The 14,244-nt window shown below is 32.8% G+C and overlaps 1 protein-coding gene across 1 annotated transcript in view; it reads right to left on the bottom strand.

Annotated features, from left to right (window-relative positions):
* Positions 1 to 3,235: 3,235 nt before the first annotated feature.
* The window catches only part of LOC111055192 (protein PFC0760c), a 72,769-nt gene continuing 61,760 nt past the window's right edge, over positions 3,236 to 14,244 (bottom strand). The window contains exon 6 of the mRNA XM_039435476.1: positions 3,236 to 7,188. Coding sequence (XP_039291410.1) covers positions 5,132 to 7,188 — 2,057 coding nt within the window. The 3' untranslated portion in view covers positions 3,236 to 5,131. The remainder of the gene's footprint in view (positions 7,189 to 14,244) is intronic.

Consider the following 14,244-nt stretch of genomic DNA (forward strand, 5'->3'; position numbering starts at 1 on the left):
TCAGTTTTATAATATCGTAATAAATTCATTATATTATAAATTATCCTCCAATAATAATACATGTAAACACTGCATATAATTTTCGAATAAATTATTCATAAAAACTCTGCTTATAATAATAATAATTTTATAGTATGATTATCACAGTTTATTCAATATGCCTATCACAAATCCTTGGAATGACCTTGAAGCTATCACAATTATAGGCCTATTGCAAGCTCTTGCAGGACAAGATCTGCGATCATCATGTCTCGTCAAAGAACTATGATTTATTGATGATGAAAATAATATATTTCCCTTAGAATTTCCAATCTAAATTTAATTCAATATGACTAGAATAGGTATAATTTTTTAATATTAACAACAGCAGGCTTTTTGTAGGATAGGACCTGCAATAATAATTTTTTATTGATCGTAGAACTCTGCTAGTCAATCATAATACTGTATAATCATCTTAAATAAATAATCATCTTAATTACATTAACATGAATATCACAGAAATAGCCTACTTAATTTATCCCAAAGGCGTAAACTTCTCTCTCGGTAAGGTGTGCTCTTTGAATTTTTCTAATAAATTTAATAATTTTCGAATCGTGTGTTCTATCTTAGGTAACTTGATCTTCAATTAATCTAAATTAATACTGGATCAGTAATAAATTAATATGCTGATGGTATTTCTAAATGCAAAATTTATAAGAAAAAGACTGATTGCTTTTTCAACAGGAGATTATTTTTCATGAATAATATTATTCACAGTGAGCCCCTCCTAAAGTCCCTGTTCGGGCACCATTTTGTGAGACTTTTGTAATTTTGACCTAAGGGTCCCTTTTACTAATTTTCAATAAGGAACGGACTCACCGGTTTTAGTTTAAGTATCGTCCCCAGACAGCAATCCTCAGTCGGTAGAGCATTAGGTGGTAGTCTTCCGTCCGCCAGCCTTCTTTCACACGCGTATTCACTAAACCACTAAATCACTTCGATTCTCCGCACACCTTTACGTTTGCAAGTCCCGAGGAGTCTAGGAGAAGAGTGACGAGAACACAGGCGGAGTTCCTTCTCAGTTGCCGGGAGAGAGTCCCGTTACTCTAGCAGATAACGCCGATATTTCCCCAAAGTTATGGAGGTGGGGGTAAGCACCCTCAATTGTAAAAGAGGAATAGATAATGAACATGGAGGTAGAGATAATTTGAGGAACACCTTTCCGAGAGAGGGTAAATAATAATAATTAAAAATATAACTTGACAAACATTTATAATATCACAGTATTGGAATGAATTTTTATTATAATTAAAGCTGTATGAACCGAAGAAATAGCAGGCTGGCATCTTATCTAATCGATATTGCTGCTCGCTACTATCAATTTCAGCTATGCCAGCCCGCTTATGAAATGTGATGTCACAATAGTAAGCAATTTTGGGTCATTTCAAACAACAAAATAACGTTACATAACCCTCTTAAGGTGGGTCATCAACCACTAAAGCTGTCATATCTCTGTTAATATTGATCCAATTTGGTACCAATCGAGAGGCAATTGAATCTACTACAAAAAGTTATTCTTGTAAAGTTTTTGTAAAACCAACGGTTTCTGAGTTATTCGAGAAACAAAATTTTAAATAGCCGCCATTTTGTTTTATGAATTTGAAAATTCATTATAATTTTTTTGTAGCTTTGTCTAGTTGTTATTGATGATCGTGCAATGTTTCATTTTCGTATGTTTAACCATTATTTAGGAAAAAAATAATAAGTGAAAAAAGCAAAATGGCCGCTATATGAGTAACTGAATACTTTAAATATGATACTTAGATATGTTTGTTACCCAGGAACAATGCCCCAGAGTATTGGTAGGGAGCTCGTAAACACTCTGTAACTTCGACCTCACCATAGTCCTCCATCGGGCGCCTTCCAGGTGGCGGATAGGGGAATGCCTTCCAGATATGGATGTTACCGGTGAAATTAAATAGTAGACCAGAGTGGACCAAAACTAGCAAACCTGTCAGGGGCCTCGAAGGCGGATGAGGAGAAACGCCAACTGCGGAGTGGGTGGAAGAGCCTAGGGAGTTAACCCGAATCAAATCCAGGGTGAACTACACTCTGCAGTGGAAGCAAGTGCATATAGTAAGGTCCACGTTATAATGGCAGTGTACGATTGACAATATTGTTGCTGTCCTTTTCTATCTTACAACAAAACAGATAGCGCTATCTCTCTCTAGCTTTACAATGTTGTCCGTTTGCTAGAATATTTTATTTTACTTTTGACATTGACTGTACAAAAGTAGACAAACAATTCTCAGCCACCATTTTTTTCTTCATTCTATCAAAATACTGTAGTACACAAGTCGTATAATTAATTTAAAATGTATTTTTGAAACAATGAAATAATTTTTAGACATAACCGTGTGAGAAACAAATTACTGTAATACCTGAAATAACTTTTTAAAAGTTGATAGCTAACCATCCTAGACTTCATCCATGCTGCAGTTAGCCTATATAAAACATGAAATTAGGGTACCTCAATTTTTTTTTGGAAAGCAATACTTTCCTTACCTATGGTAATAGGTAAAAACAGCAAACATTCAATTCACTAGAACAAATAATGAATCAGATGTAGGCAACACGCTTAGCTTCTTCCAAGATTCCCCAACTTGTCTCTACGAGACTGTACTTGTTCCAGTGAGACTGCTTGTCTGAGTGAGAACTTGCTTCTGTGAGATTGCCATTTATAGCGCTACTAGTTTGGAGACTTGTCTCTATTAAACTGCTTGTCTCTGTGGAAACTTGTTCCTGTGAGACTGCCATTTATAGAAGTACTTGTTCCTATGAAACTTTGTCTCTATGACACTAATATCGTCCAAAAACACTACTTGTCTCTGTGAAACATCCCCGACAAAGCAGATAGCACTATTCTTTTCCAGCTCCGCAACGTTGCCAGATCGTTTTTTAACAATGTAGGAATATTATTTTCAACAAAATATTCAATCTCAATAATAATTATGAAAATTTAATATTTTAAAAATATAATATATTTTTGACGAATAAAATATAATTAATCATTTTTAATAAGAATGAACAGTTGATATTACATCAGATATACCGGTATCAGCTATATTATTTAGAAGGCAATAACAGACAGAGGATCGACAACACTGTTTTACTATATTTCTCCACTGCCATCACAAAGTGGACTCAATTTATGCATCAGCATATGAGGATATCATTAATTAAACTCCACATTACATCCACAGTTTTAAACATTTAATATCAACTTCAACACACAATAATAAATTACTACATTTTTAAAAGTAAATTATATTTTATAATGGATACTCATAATACTCTAATTGAAAGACAACAATTCATTTTTATCACACAACATAATTATAGATAGATCAGTCATAACTACATTTTACTTATAAGAATAAATTAATTTATTATCATCAGGAGATAACTTTGAAGGTTGTAACTGAAGCTGCAAAGAATCAGATTTCTTCAAACGTGAATGTTACCAGGAAAGTTTTAGAGACTTTCCATAATGAAATGTGAACGCAAAACTTTGTGTTTTATTGATACCTGAAGTTTTATTCACATGAAGCTCAAGTTTCAATATGAACTGTATATTAAATCGTCGTTGAAGGTTGAAACGTTGAGTGAAAACTATGGAGGTTTGAAACTCAGTTTCAAGTCAACCTCTACTGAGTTTTGTATCCAACAATCTAAGTGAAAAGACAGTCTTCAATTTATTTTCATAGCTGTATCAAAAATTAATAATTCTTCTTCTGAATGACTTTTACCCTGTTTCTAGGACGCTCATTAACCACAATAAATTATGAAAGTTAATGATCATTAAAGTGCATATTTTTAATAAGTTCATTATTATATTTGAGCACAGTAACTATATAATTTTCATACAAAAATGAAAATAGTATCTGAATTGGATGTTTATTATAAATCAGAGTTAGATAAAACACAAAGTTATTATTTATTACTTGAATCACATAATCAATATTTTCAACAGAGTTGTTTGTTAAATATCAATATTTAAACTTTCCAAGCGATTTTTGATACTTGTTCATTACTGTATGCAAAACTTCACAAATAAGTGCAGAATTGAATATTTCCAGTGAATTTTATAACAATAATACAGGTTTTTGACATTCTACTGAAATTTCCATACAAGCCTGCATTATAATAAATAAATAAGTAACGTTTCATTGTCACATTATCTCGAGAATTTCTGTAATCATATAGCTGAATTTGAGACACTTTTGACAAGAATTATTATTGAAACCAGGAACAAACTCTATCAACTACGAACTAATCACAAAAAATCAATTAACAATTTATCAACAACTAATATTATCAATAGCTACAACAATCCTTAATTTCAACTAAAAGGAACAAAACATTTTCCTTGGATTTACTCCACATTGATTTATTAGTAATAATATCAAACGTGGAATATATTGACTCCCTAAAACTATATAGACGCAATTATAAAATGGAGACAACAAATTGGCAAGCTTTACACAAAACTAGAAAAGCTGCAACATTATTAAAAACATGTTCTGTGAGTTATTAATAGACAACACACTCACTAGAGTTAACATTTAATTTTTTTCAAAGAAAAACATCTATATTCAATAGATTTTCTGTCAAATTTCAAATCCATAATTCAATCAGAGAGAGGATCCATCAGCCGAATTCAGATAGCATTAATACCAATTGGGTGATACAATCTTGTCTGCAAAGGAAGAAGATTTCCGATTGAGGTTTTTCATGGAAAAACGTTTACATTCAATAGAATTCGGATGTTGACGACATCTTTGTCTTAGAAGGGCTCTTCTAAACAACCATTCGGTTCCATCCCCTTTTCTTCCTTCTCCATTTTTTTCGTGCCACTTTCTTCGGCCATTGGCGCGATCGAACAGCCAATCAGATCGCGAGTTGATTCTCCTGATTTCCGATCGTTTCTCACCCATCAACAAAAACCAATCACTCATAACATCTGAACTGATTCTGGTGGAATTGCGTGGCTTTCCATTTTCAGAGTCCTGCATCAAAGAACTCGCAAAACTGTCGAAGAGTTTCTCGACATTTTGCCTGGTGGTTTTCAGAATATGTTTCTTCAGTTTTTTCAACTCTCTGTTCGTGATCTTTTTGTCTCTTCCTTCTTTCTCAAACAGTTTCTTTTCCAATTTGAATTATCAGCATTTTCTAAATCTTGAACGCCGAAATTACTGCGTTTAAAATCATTATCATTGAAGACGTTTTTCAAATAATTATCATCGTTAAAACCGTTTTCATAATTCTTCCTCAAATCATCATTAGCATCAATCTCCTCCTCCCTGGAATCCCTTTTCAAAAGATCATCATCAATATTTGGGTTCTTTTTCAACGTCAGATTATCTAATACCGTTTTAAACGTATCTTCATTGAAAGCTGCATGAAATAAATCGTCTGTAATTATTCTGTCAGCAGCCGTTTGTTCAGGCTTTTGCGCCTCTTCTTCTACACTTAATGCCTCTTTTTCACCTTCCTTATTTCCCCGTTCAAAACTTTCAACCACATTTGTGATGAAGTCTGAATCCATTTTTCCGTTCGCTTCAATCTCACGCTTTAGAAACATGTCGGACGAACTTCCGATGTTTTCATTGAGTTCCATCTTTCCTTTTTGTATTTTATCTTCAATTTTCATGGTTTCCCTATCAATTTCATCTTCTACTCTGTGTTTCCCTAGTTTTTTTTGATTTTTCTCTATGTGAACATCAGAGTTAGCATAATCGGATTTTGGATTTGAGTCCTGTTTTTCCCCAATATTCTCAAAACTCATATGCACGAAGTTTTTTTTCAGCCGAAACTGATCATTCACACTACCTTTCAACTTTTCCCCACGATTCTTCACATAAATATCACGTTTATTTAGATTTTTCACTTTTTTCTCTTCATCTTGGTCCCTATCAACTTCCACAGATTTAAAACCTTCATCAAAATCTTGCCGTTTTCCGTCAATATTCTTCAAATGTTTTTTATCCTTCTTTCTTCCATCAAATCCAACCTCTTTTCTCTTCCTCTTTTCTCCATCTTCAACATTCCTTGTATGAAAATCTTCTCCAGTTTCTCTTTTCTTGTTTTCGTCAAACTTATCATTCTTCTTCTCTTTCCAGATTCTACTTTCTCCATCTCCATCTTTTCTTTCAACACTATTACTAATTTCCCTCGCATTCTTAGCTACATAATTTTCATGATCATGGCTCACTTCCTCACGATTTTTCAACTTGCTCTTACCATTTCTATAAAAATTCTCCTCTCTCTTCACTCTATTCCCCTTCCCATATATTGGACAATTTTTACCACAGTGAGACTTTTCAACCCGCTCATCAATTTTCTTCAGATTTTTCGCGAATTTATCAACCACTTTCTTGAAAAACTCAAACACCTGCTGGTCAATTCTGTTTCTAATCGTAGATAACTTTTTCAAAACTGCAACAAGATACCTTTCATTATCCTGTTCCAAAGAGATTTTGGCAACATTCCCGGACTTCCCAGATAAATATGTGGATATATTTAATAGAGCATCACCAAGTTTCTGGTCTTCAAGGTTGAGTGAACTTTTGAAAACTAATGAAATTCTACCAATAAGAGATCGCTTACGTTTGGTAATATTATCTCTGTCACTCATTCTGTCTTCATTGATGATTTCATCTTCAACACTTTGATATTCCAAGTTAGGAGAGTTCAAATGTGGGGGATTTTCAACACTGTCATCTTTAATTTCTTGAGAATCACTGATAATGATAACTTCTTCAACAGGATTTTCATCAAACATTCTGGAAGGTTCTACACCATCCTTACCTTCAAAATCTCGAGTCTCTTTCAAGTTGTTATCACTAGGTTTCAGAGAATCCCCAAAACTTCTACCATAATTAAGAGAATTTCGATCCGCTTCTCTCATTTCTCCATTACCAGTATTCTGTGAATCTCTATTACAAATATGCTGGGAACATTCACGCCTCACGTTCGAATATTCACCGTTTTCAAGGCGGTTGATTACTTTTTTTTCGAATTGTGAAGTCGATAGATATCTGCCTTTATAATTGGCGGGCATGTATTCGTAATCTGGTCGTCCGATGACTTTGACGAAGGCCAGGAAGACGGGCAGAGGCATTCTACATTCTTCCACAGCTAGCGCGCCTGTAGAAAATTGAAAAAATATCATCTTCAATCATTGATAAGAAAAGCACAATAATTTGATTAAATAAAATATTTGATTATTGATTATTTATTTATTACATCAATTATTCGCCAAATTTGGTTCCCCAAATCGTGCTTGTCTGAACTTGCTTGAAGGCGTTTAATTAAATGATTTATAATAAATAAGTGATTGCTATATTTACAATAAATATTTATAACTGAGTAACGCTCACCAGTTAAGGCTGGTCGGTACATTTTTTTATTATTTAAATTGGATAATCTTTTCAAATATAATTGTTGAGATCATTATAAGAGTGAGAAAAAGTGGCAACTGGAATTATCAAGTGGTCTAAAAAGCGAGTTATGAGTTGTTGAAGTGCTAACTTTCTAGATTCCGTTTCTTTCCATATCATAGACGGTTTCGACTATATTATTAGAACTTCTCTTAAAAATTCAAAAAATGTATCTTTCCAAACTAAAACATTTTAAATACTTGTGCAATACCAGCACGAAACGGACGTCGCTAGAACTTCTCTTAAAAATTCAAAAAATGTATCTTTCCAAACTAAAACATTTTAAATACTTGTGCAATACCAGCACGAAACGGACGTCGCCACATCAAACAATGTGAGTGTTTTTTCACTTAAAATTTTTATCAAATACGTTAGTAATAATAATAGTGGAAACAAGATGGATAACCAATAACGTAAAACATTTTATTACCCATATCGTTCATGAATAAAAAAGTGACATTTTTTGTAAATTCGATAACTTGTTTATTTTGGCACTAATCGCGAAAAAAACGCTTATTAGAACAAAGCCAATGATGAACGTATTGAAAAAAACTCCAATAGAAGATTCGAAACCGCTTATGATCTGGAAAGAAAACGGGGTTTAGCATTTCAACAACCCATAACTCGCTTATTAGACCACTTAAACATTTCAGTAGCCATTTTTTCTCACTCGTAGGGCCGTTTGCACAGTATAGATTGCTAAACTCGATTAAGTTAATCGAGTCTAAGTTAATCTTAAAGTTTAAACTTAATCGTTTTTCTCAGTGCATTTACTAATCCAGTTCAAGTTAAACTAGTTTAGCGTTAGTTTGGTAATAGAATGTCATTGTTTATAATAACAGGAAGGCTAATTTTTACAGGAAATTTGTTATTTGTTTACAAACCATCAGTAAATTGAGGTTATGTAGCTACTATTTCCTCGTACCAAATCCACAGAGCTGTAAGCCATACGGTAATAAAAGTGAAAAGCGATCAAGAAGTCTTCATAAAATGATGGAATGCTATATTACTATTACATACAATTTATATTTAGTTGGCACCAAAAAATATATTTTAGAATGTAAGGAAAAGTTATTTTGTTACGCTTGAATCTACTACGGTATTCCTTGATTATTAGAAATCTTTCAAAAGCAAAATATCTCTTTTATGTGTTTTAAGAATATGTTTTCTAATCAAAGACCACTGTTGAAAATATTGTCTTATTTTCTATCAAGTGATGTATTCAATCAAATACTAAATTGGCAGATGCTTTACTCAAGCATAACCGTTTAAAAAATTCTCTATCGTCCCAGAAATTTGAATCATTCGTTTTTTGCCCAATTTTTCTCTTTCGAAATTTCTTCACAGTCATCTTTATCAATCGCATTACAAACTTCTATCAATTCCTCCATTATAATTATATTTACATTCAAATAATGATTCACTATAACCTAAATAATAATTATTATCGTCTACAGAAGCATTAAAAACAACCGTTGAAATAGTATATTTCGCACCTAGGGCCGAAACTGAGACTTTTCCGGCTCGAAATCGGTTTTCAAGTCCGAGGGCGTAGGCCGAGGACTAGAAAAGATTGAGAGCCAGAAAAACATTTTTGCCTGTGGTGCGAACGCTATTTTTCGCCACACAGAAAAATACACAATATATATGAGAATAATTGTTCATTAAGCACTTTCGAAAGCAAAAGTGGAGGGTCAAAGCTCTAGCAAATCTGAGGTAATCTGAATATCAAGAAATTGTCCAAGTATTTTATTTTTTATTCTGATTTGTCTAAATAACCTAAAAGATTATATTCAATTATGTGGGAGGTTGAGTTTATACTCTTTTATTGTCTCATATGACAATAAAATGATATTATTATAAATGTTTTAATTATTGAATAATAAGCACAAATAATGGAAAGTTTTTTGTTCAGCTGTTTTAGCACACTTGAAATTTGGCCAATCTGAATGTCAACGTCAACAATGCTTGTTGTCATCGACTTGGGAAGTTTAGGTTAGAAGTTCTATCCTACTCCGAAAATAGAATTTGAATAGTTTATAATATATATCTTATCTGCATTCATTCATCCAAATAAAATGATAGTATATTATTTCAGAATACTCTATCAATTCTAGAAGCATAAACTGATTCAGTTTCATAAATTATTTGAAAAACGTTCAGCACCCAAGTAGTTCCAAAATTATTCACCATGTTTCGTGATAAGCGAGGTACTATGAGGTTTGAGGTTAGATTCTATCATACTCTGAAAATTGAATATGAATAGTTTATAATATCTTATCTGTATTTCATTCATCCAAATTAAATCATAGTATCTTCAAAATATTTCAAAATACTTTATTCAATATTCTAGAAGCATAAACTGATTCCGTTTCATAAACTATTTTGTGAACACGTTCACATCAAATCAGAATCAGCTGACTTCAAGGTTATTTTACAACCCCAGGGCCGTAAAAATTTTACCGGCCTGGTCAGAAAACAATCATTTTCGGCCTCCATATGACGCACGTAAACCAGCTCATTACAACCAAGTGGGGCGAAAAATAATTTACTATTACCTGTTTCCCCATCAAATCTTTACAGATGTCAAGTTAACCCAAATTATTTGGTTTAAACCTCCTGCTTTGGAGGTTTAAACTTTCCAAGAGTTCAAACTCAACACAGAGTTTAACCTGATACTGTGCAAACGGAATTTTAGTTTAAACAAAAAAAAATCCAGATTTGGTTTAAGCTTTAGCTTAAACTTACACTGTGCAAACGGCCCTTATAGTGATCTTAAAAATTATATTGAAAAAGATTATCCAATTTAAATAAAAATATAAAGGTGTACCGAACAACCATAATTAAGACACGACAAAAAAGAACAAAAAAAATACAGTACAAAAAAATATTGTGATAAATTAAATATTACTTTTATTGTTTGTATATGCCTATTGTGTAACTCAAATCAAATCAAATTTATTTGCCAAAACTTCCAATAAAGATATACAAATTGTAACAATCTGTTAATAACTATTTCATTTATTCGCATATGCAGTGTTATAATCGATGGATTGAGAACTGTTTTGAAGTTCCATTACTTATAAGTTCCATCAACTGACCCTATATACACTGAATATAAGTTAACTGACCCTATTTAACAGTTACAGTGAATGACATAACACAAGTTTTTGTTATATAGGGAGGGGTGAGGGATTGCTATAGTGAGGTCCACGTTATAATAGCAGTATGTGATTTGCAATGGTGCTGCTATCCTTGTCTGTCATTCAACAAAGCAAATGGTGCTATCTCTTTCACGCATTTCGATGTTGCCACATCGTTTATCAACAATGTAGAAATTAAACCAATTGACAAAATATTTAATCTCAATCATGAAAATTTATTACTACATCTTTAAAAAATCTGGTGTGGCGCACTCACACAACTTTCCTTGCCGTTATGAAAATTTATCACCTGACTCTAGTGTTCCCGCGCATCTCAAGTCTACTATTCAAAGATCCAACCCAGCTGGTGACAGAACAATAAGGCTGGAGACACACGAAGTTTGCTATCTCTTCATAGTGAATCATTTAATAGAATCCACAGTTGCCAACAGTTTGTAATTGAAATAATAACATTTTCTCGAATTTCGAGCTTATTTTCAATTTTAGGTGAAAATGTTACTGAACATTAATTGAAGAGATTTCTTATGATCAATCTTTTCCACTTGGAAGTTTTTGTTTAAATTGTATCTGAAGCCTGATAATTGGGAATCTGAAATCAAACTATGCATAGATGGGGCGGAGTTCCTGAAATTTTTACAGGTAGGCCTATGGGACTTGTGGCAGTTGATAGAGCTTATCAATGACTATTTTAGGTATAAATTTGATCAAAATCGTTGGAGCCGTTTTCGAGAAAAAAGCGAAAACCCCTTTTTTTGACAACATTTTCACCATTTTATCCGTCATCTTGAATTGCATCAGATCGAAATTGTTCGTGTCGGATCCTTATATTGTAAGGACCTTAAGGTCCAAATTTCAAGTCATTCCGTTAATTGGGAAATGAGATATCGTGTATACAGACGCACATACACACACACACACACACACACACACACACACAACACACACACATACAGACCAATACCCAAAAACCACTTTTTGGACTCAGGGGACCTTGAAACGTATAGAAATTTGGAAATTGGGGTACCTTGATTTTTTTCGGAAAGCAATACTTTCCTTACCTATGGTAATAGGGCAAGGAAAGTAAAAATATATTTTCTCGACAAATAAAATATGATCAACTATTTTCAAACAAAGATGAACATTTAAATTGATCAGATATACCAGTATCAGCTGTTTGGGTGGCAAGGCTGAGATCTGACATCCCTTTTCTCCTATCTTCCTACACTGCCATAATTCAGAGTGTTTACGAGCTCCCTACCAATACTCTAGGGCATTGTTCCTGGGTGAAAACCATATCTGAATATCATATTTAAATTGTCCGAAAGTCTTCAGTTACTCTCACAGCCGCCATTTTGCTTTTTTCACTTATTATTATTTTTTTCTAAATAATTGTTGAACATACGAAATTGAAACTTTGCACGATCATTTACAACAACTAGACAAAGCTAGAAAAAAATTATAATTATAACGTGGAACTCACTATAGGAGATGGTGACTCTATACAAACGACCCTGGTTCTTCAGGTTGGGGGTTGGGCACAAGGCTAACCCCCTTGCCCTATAATTCATTTATTGTATAAAACACTATATAATCATAATACAATCATGACATTGGAGGAAAAACTAGGCTGAGCCTGTACTATTTCTCTCCAAGACTTTTGATAGATATAAATGTTGTCCAAAAGTTAAGGTTATGTAATCACCCACTGCTTCATCACTTGATTTTTGGTCCAGGAATAATGATTTGAAAATTTTTAATGTTGAAGGTTGATGTTATACTCTAATGCCCGGTTGCAGAGTCGCTACTAAAGTCACCCATAGTTAACAGAGCCATAATTTAACAACTCGCCCATGAATAGATGTTCATTGCAGAGTTGTTTGCCAGATCCCTTTAACTATGGCTCTGATAAGGCACACACATAAGTCACACTGCTGCTCATACCACTTTTTGCGCGGTATGCTTCTATCCAACTAATGTATTGGCAACGGGGAGGGAATTACTGTGAACAGTTTTTCAAAACATCCAGTCGGATGAAGTCACAACATGGCGCTTGTTTATCACAACACTACTGTTTGCTTATTGTGTTGTTCATGTTTGGATGTTACGAATCAAAATCGTAAACTGCAGACTAATTTGTAATTATTTTCAGTTAGTTTGATTTTTGATAGCTGAATGGATGAATTAAGTAAAATAAAATTAGAGGTAGAAGTGACTGATGTATTTATTATTGTATAATATTAATTTGAAATTTTTTTTTTAAAGAAACCAGAATTATTTCATTGCCTTCTGTCATTTTGATATATCTTGGAAGCAAAGCAGCCAATTTACAAGATATATTTCTAATGACTCTGCATACGGTGTTTATTATTAAAATTAATAATTTATTATTCAAATTTATTAAATTATACAATTATTTATTGAAAATTGTATTACATCTTCGTTCAAGCTACGAATAGTCAATGATATTTTATTCTTATTGAATGAAAAAGACTAAGAAATTGTCAAAAAACCACTGATTTATTGATAATTAGAAAGACCGGTTTCGGTTATTACACCATTGTCAATCTCTGATGAACTATTTGATAAGATATTTTATTCAGTTTATTTACAGTTTCAAATAGTTAACGTTATAATAATGTAATCAACTATTATGTATGAATATTTTCGTCTGTCTTTTAAAACATGCAAACAAGTCAACATTACCTTGAAATACATTTGGCGCAAATGTATAGTGGATTTATAAGCACGATTTTGGGCATTCAAACTGTTGGGATTTATATTGGAGAGAAGATTGTGTTGGGAGCCACATATCTTGAGTTTGTGCAGGAGACTCTCCAGAGTTGTTCTTTTTAAGGAGACTCAAGTTATCTTTGAATGCTGAATCTTTGTTACTTGTGTATTATGGACTTTTCCAATCCCTCATCTCCTATGGAATTCGTCTCTGGGGCAACTCTTGTCATGCAACAAATGTTTTTATTTGACAAAAAAAGGGCAGTGAGAGTATTGAATAACTTGAAGAACAGAGAGTCTTGTAAAGAAAGTTTCCGAAGTCTAAAATTCTAACGTTCCCTTCTCTCTTTATTCTTCATACCTTTCTATATGTTAACATGAATATAGAATTTTTCCGCGTCTGGGAGCCAATCATTCTTACTCCACCCGACGTGGCAATGATCTATCACTGCCTCAAATCAGACTCTCCAAGACAAGAGATAGCTATATTTTTCAACAAGCCAAAATTTATAACAATCTTTCTTTAGAAATTAGAGAGCTGCCAATCTATGAATTCAAACAAATTTTAAAAAATAAATTGACAGAGAGTGCGTACTATTCGGTAGATGAGTATCTTCAATGTTCAATATAATGAATGCTCATGATGCAACATTTACCTTCTAATTTTTGGTAAAACTGAATAACTTATTAATATGAATTGTAGTTTGTTCCTAAGACTAAGACAAAATGTTAAGACAAATTGTTATTGTAATATCTTCATATATTATACGATTTCTTTTATCATATGCTTAATTTTATACCATAATTTCTCTTTTATTTCACAAGTGTTAAATTATTGTTATTATTTTTTGACGTGCTCATACCATGTA

This window comes from Nilaparvata lugens, chromosome 9 (genome assembly GCF_014356525.2).
Source record: "Nilaparvata lugens isolate BPH chromosome 9, ASM1435652v1, whole genome shotgun sequence".
NCBI classification, from domain to species: Eukaryota; Metazoa; Arthropoda; class Insecta; order Hemiptera; family Delphacidae; genus Nilaparvata; species Nilaparvata lugens.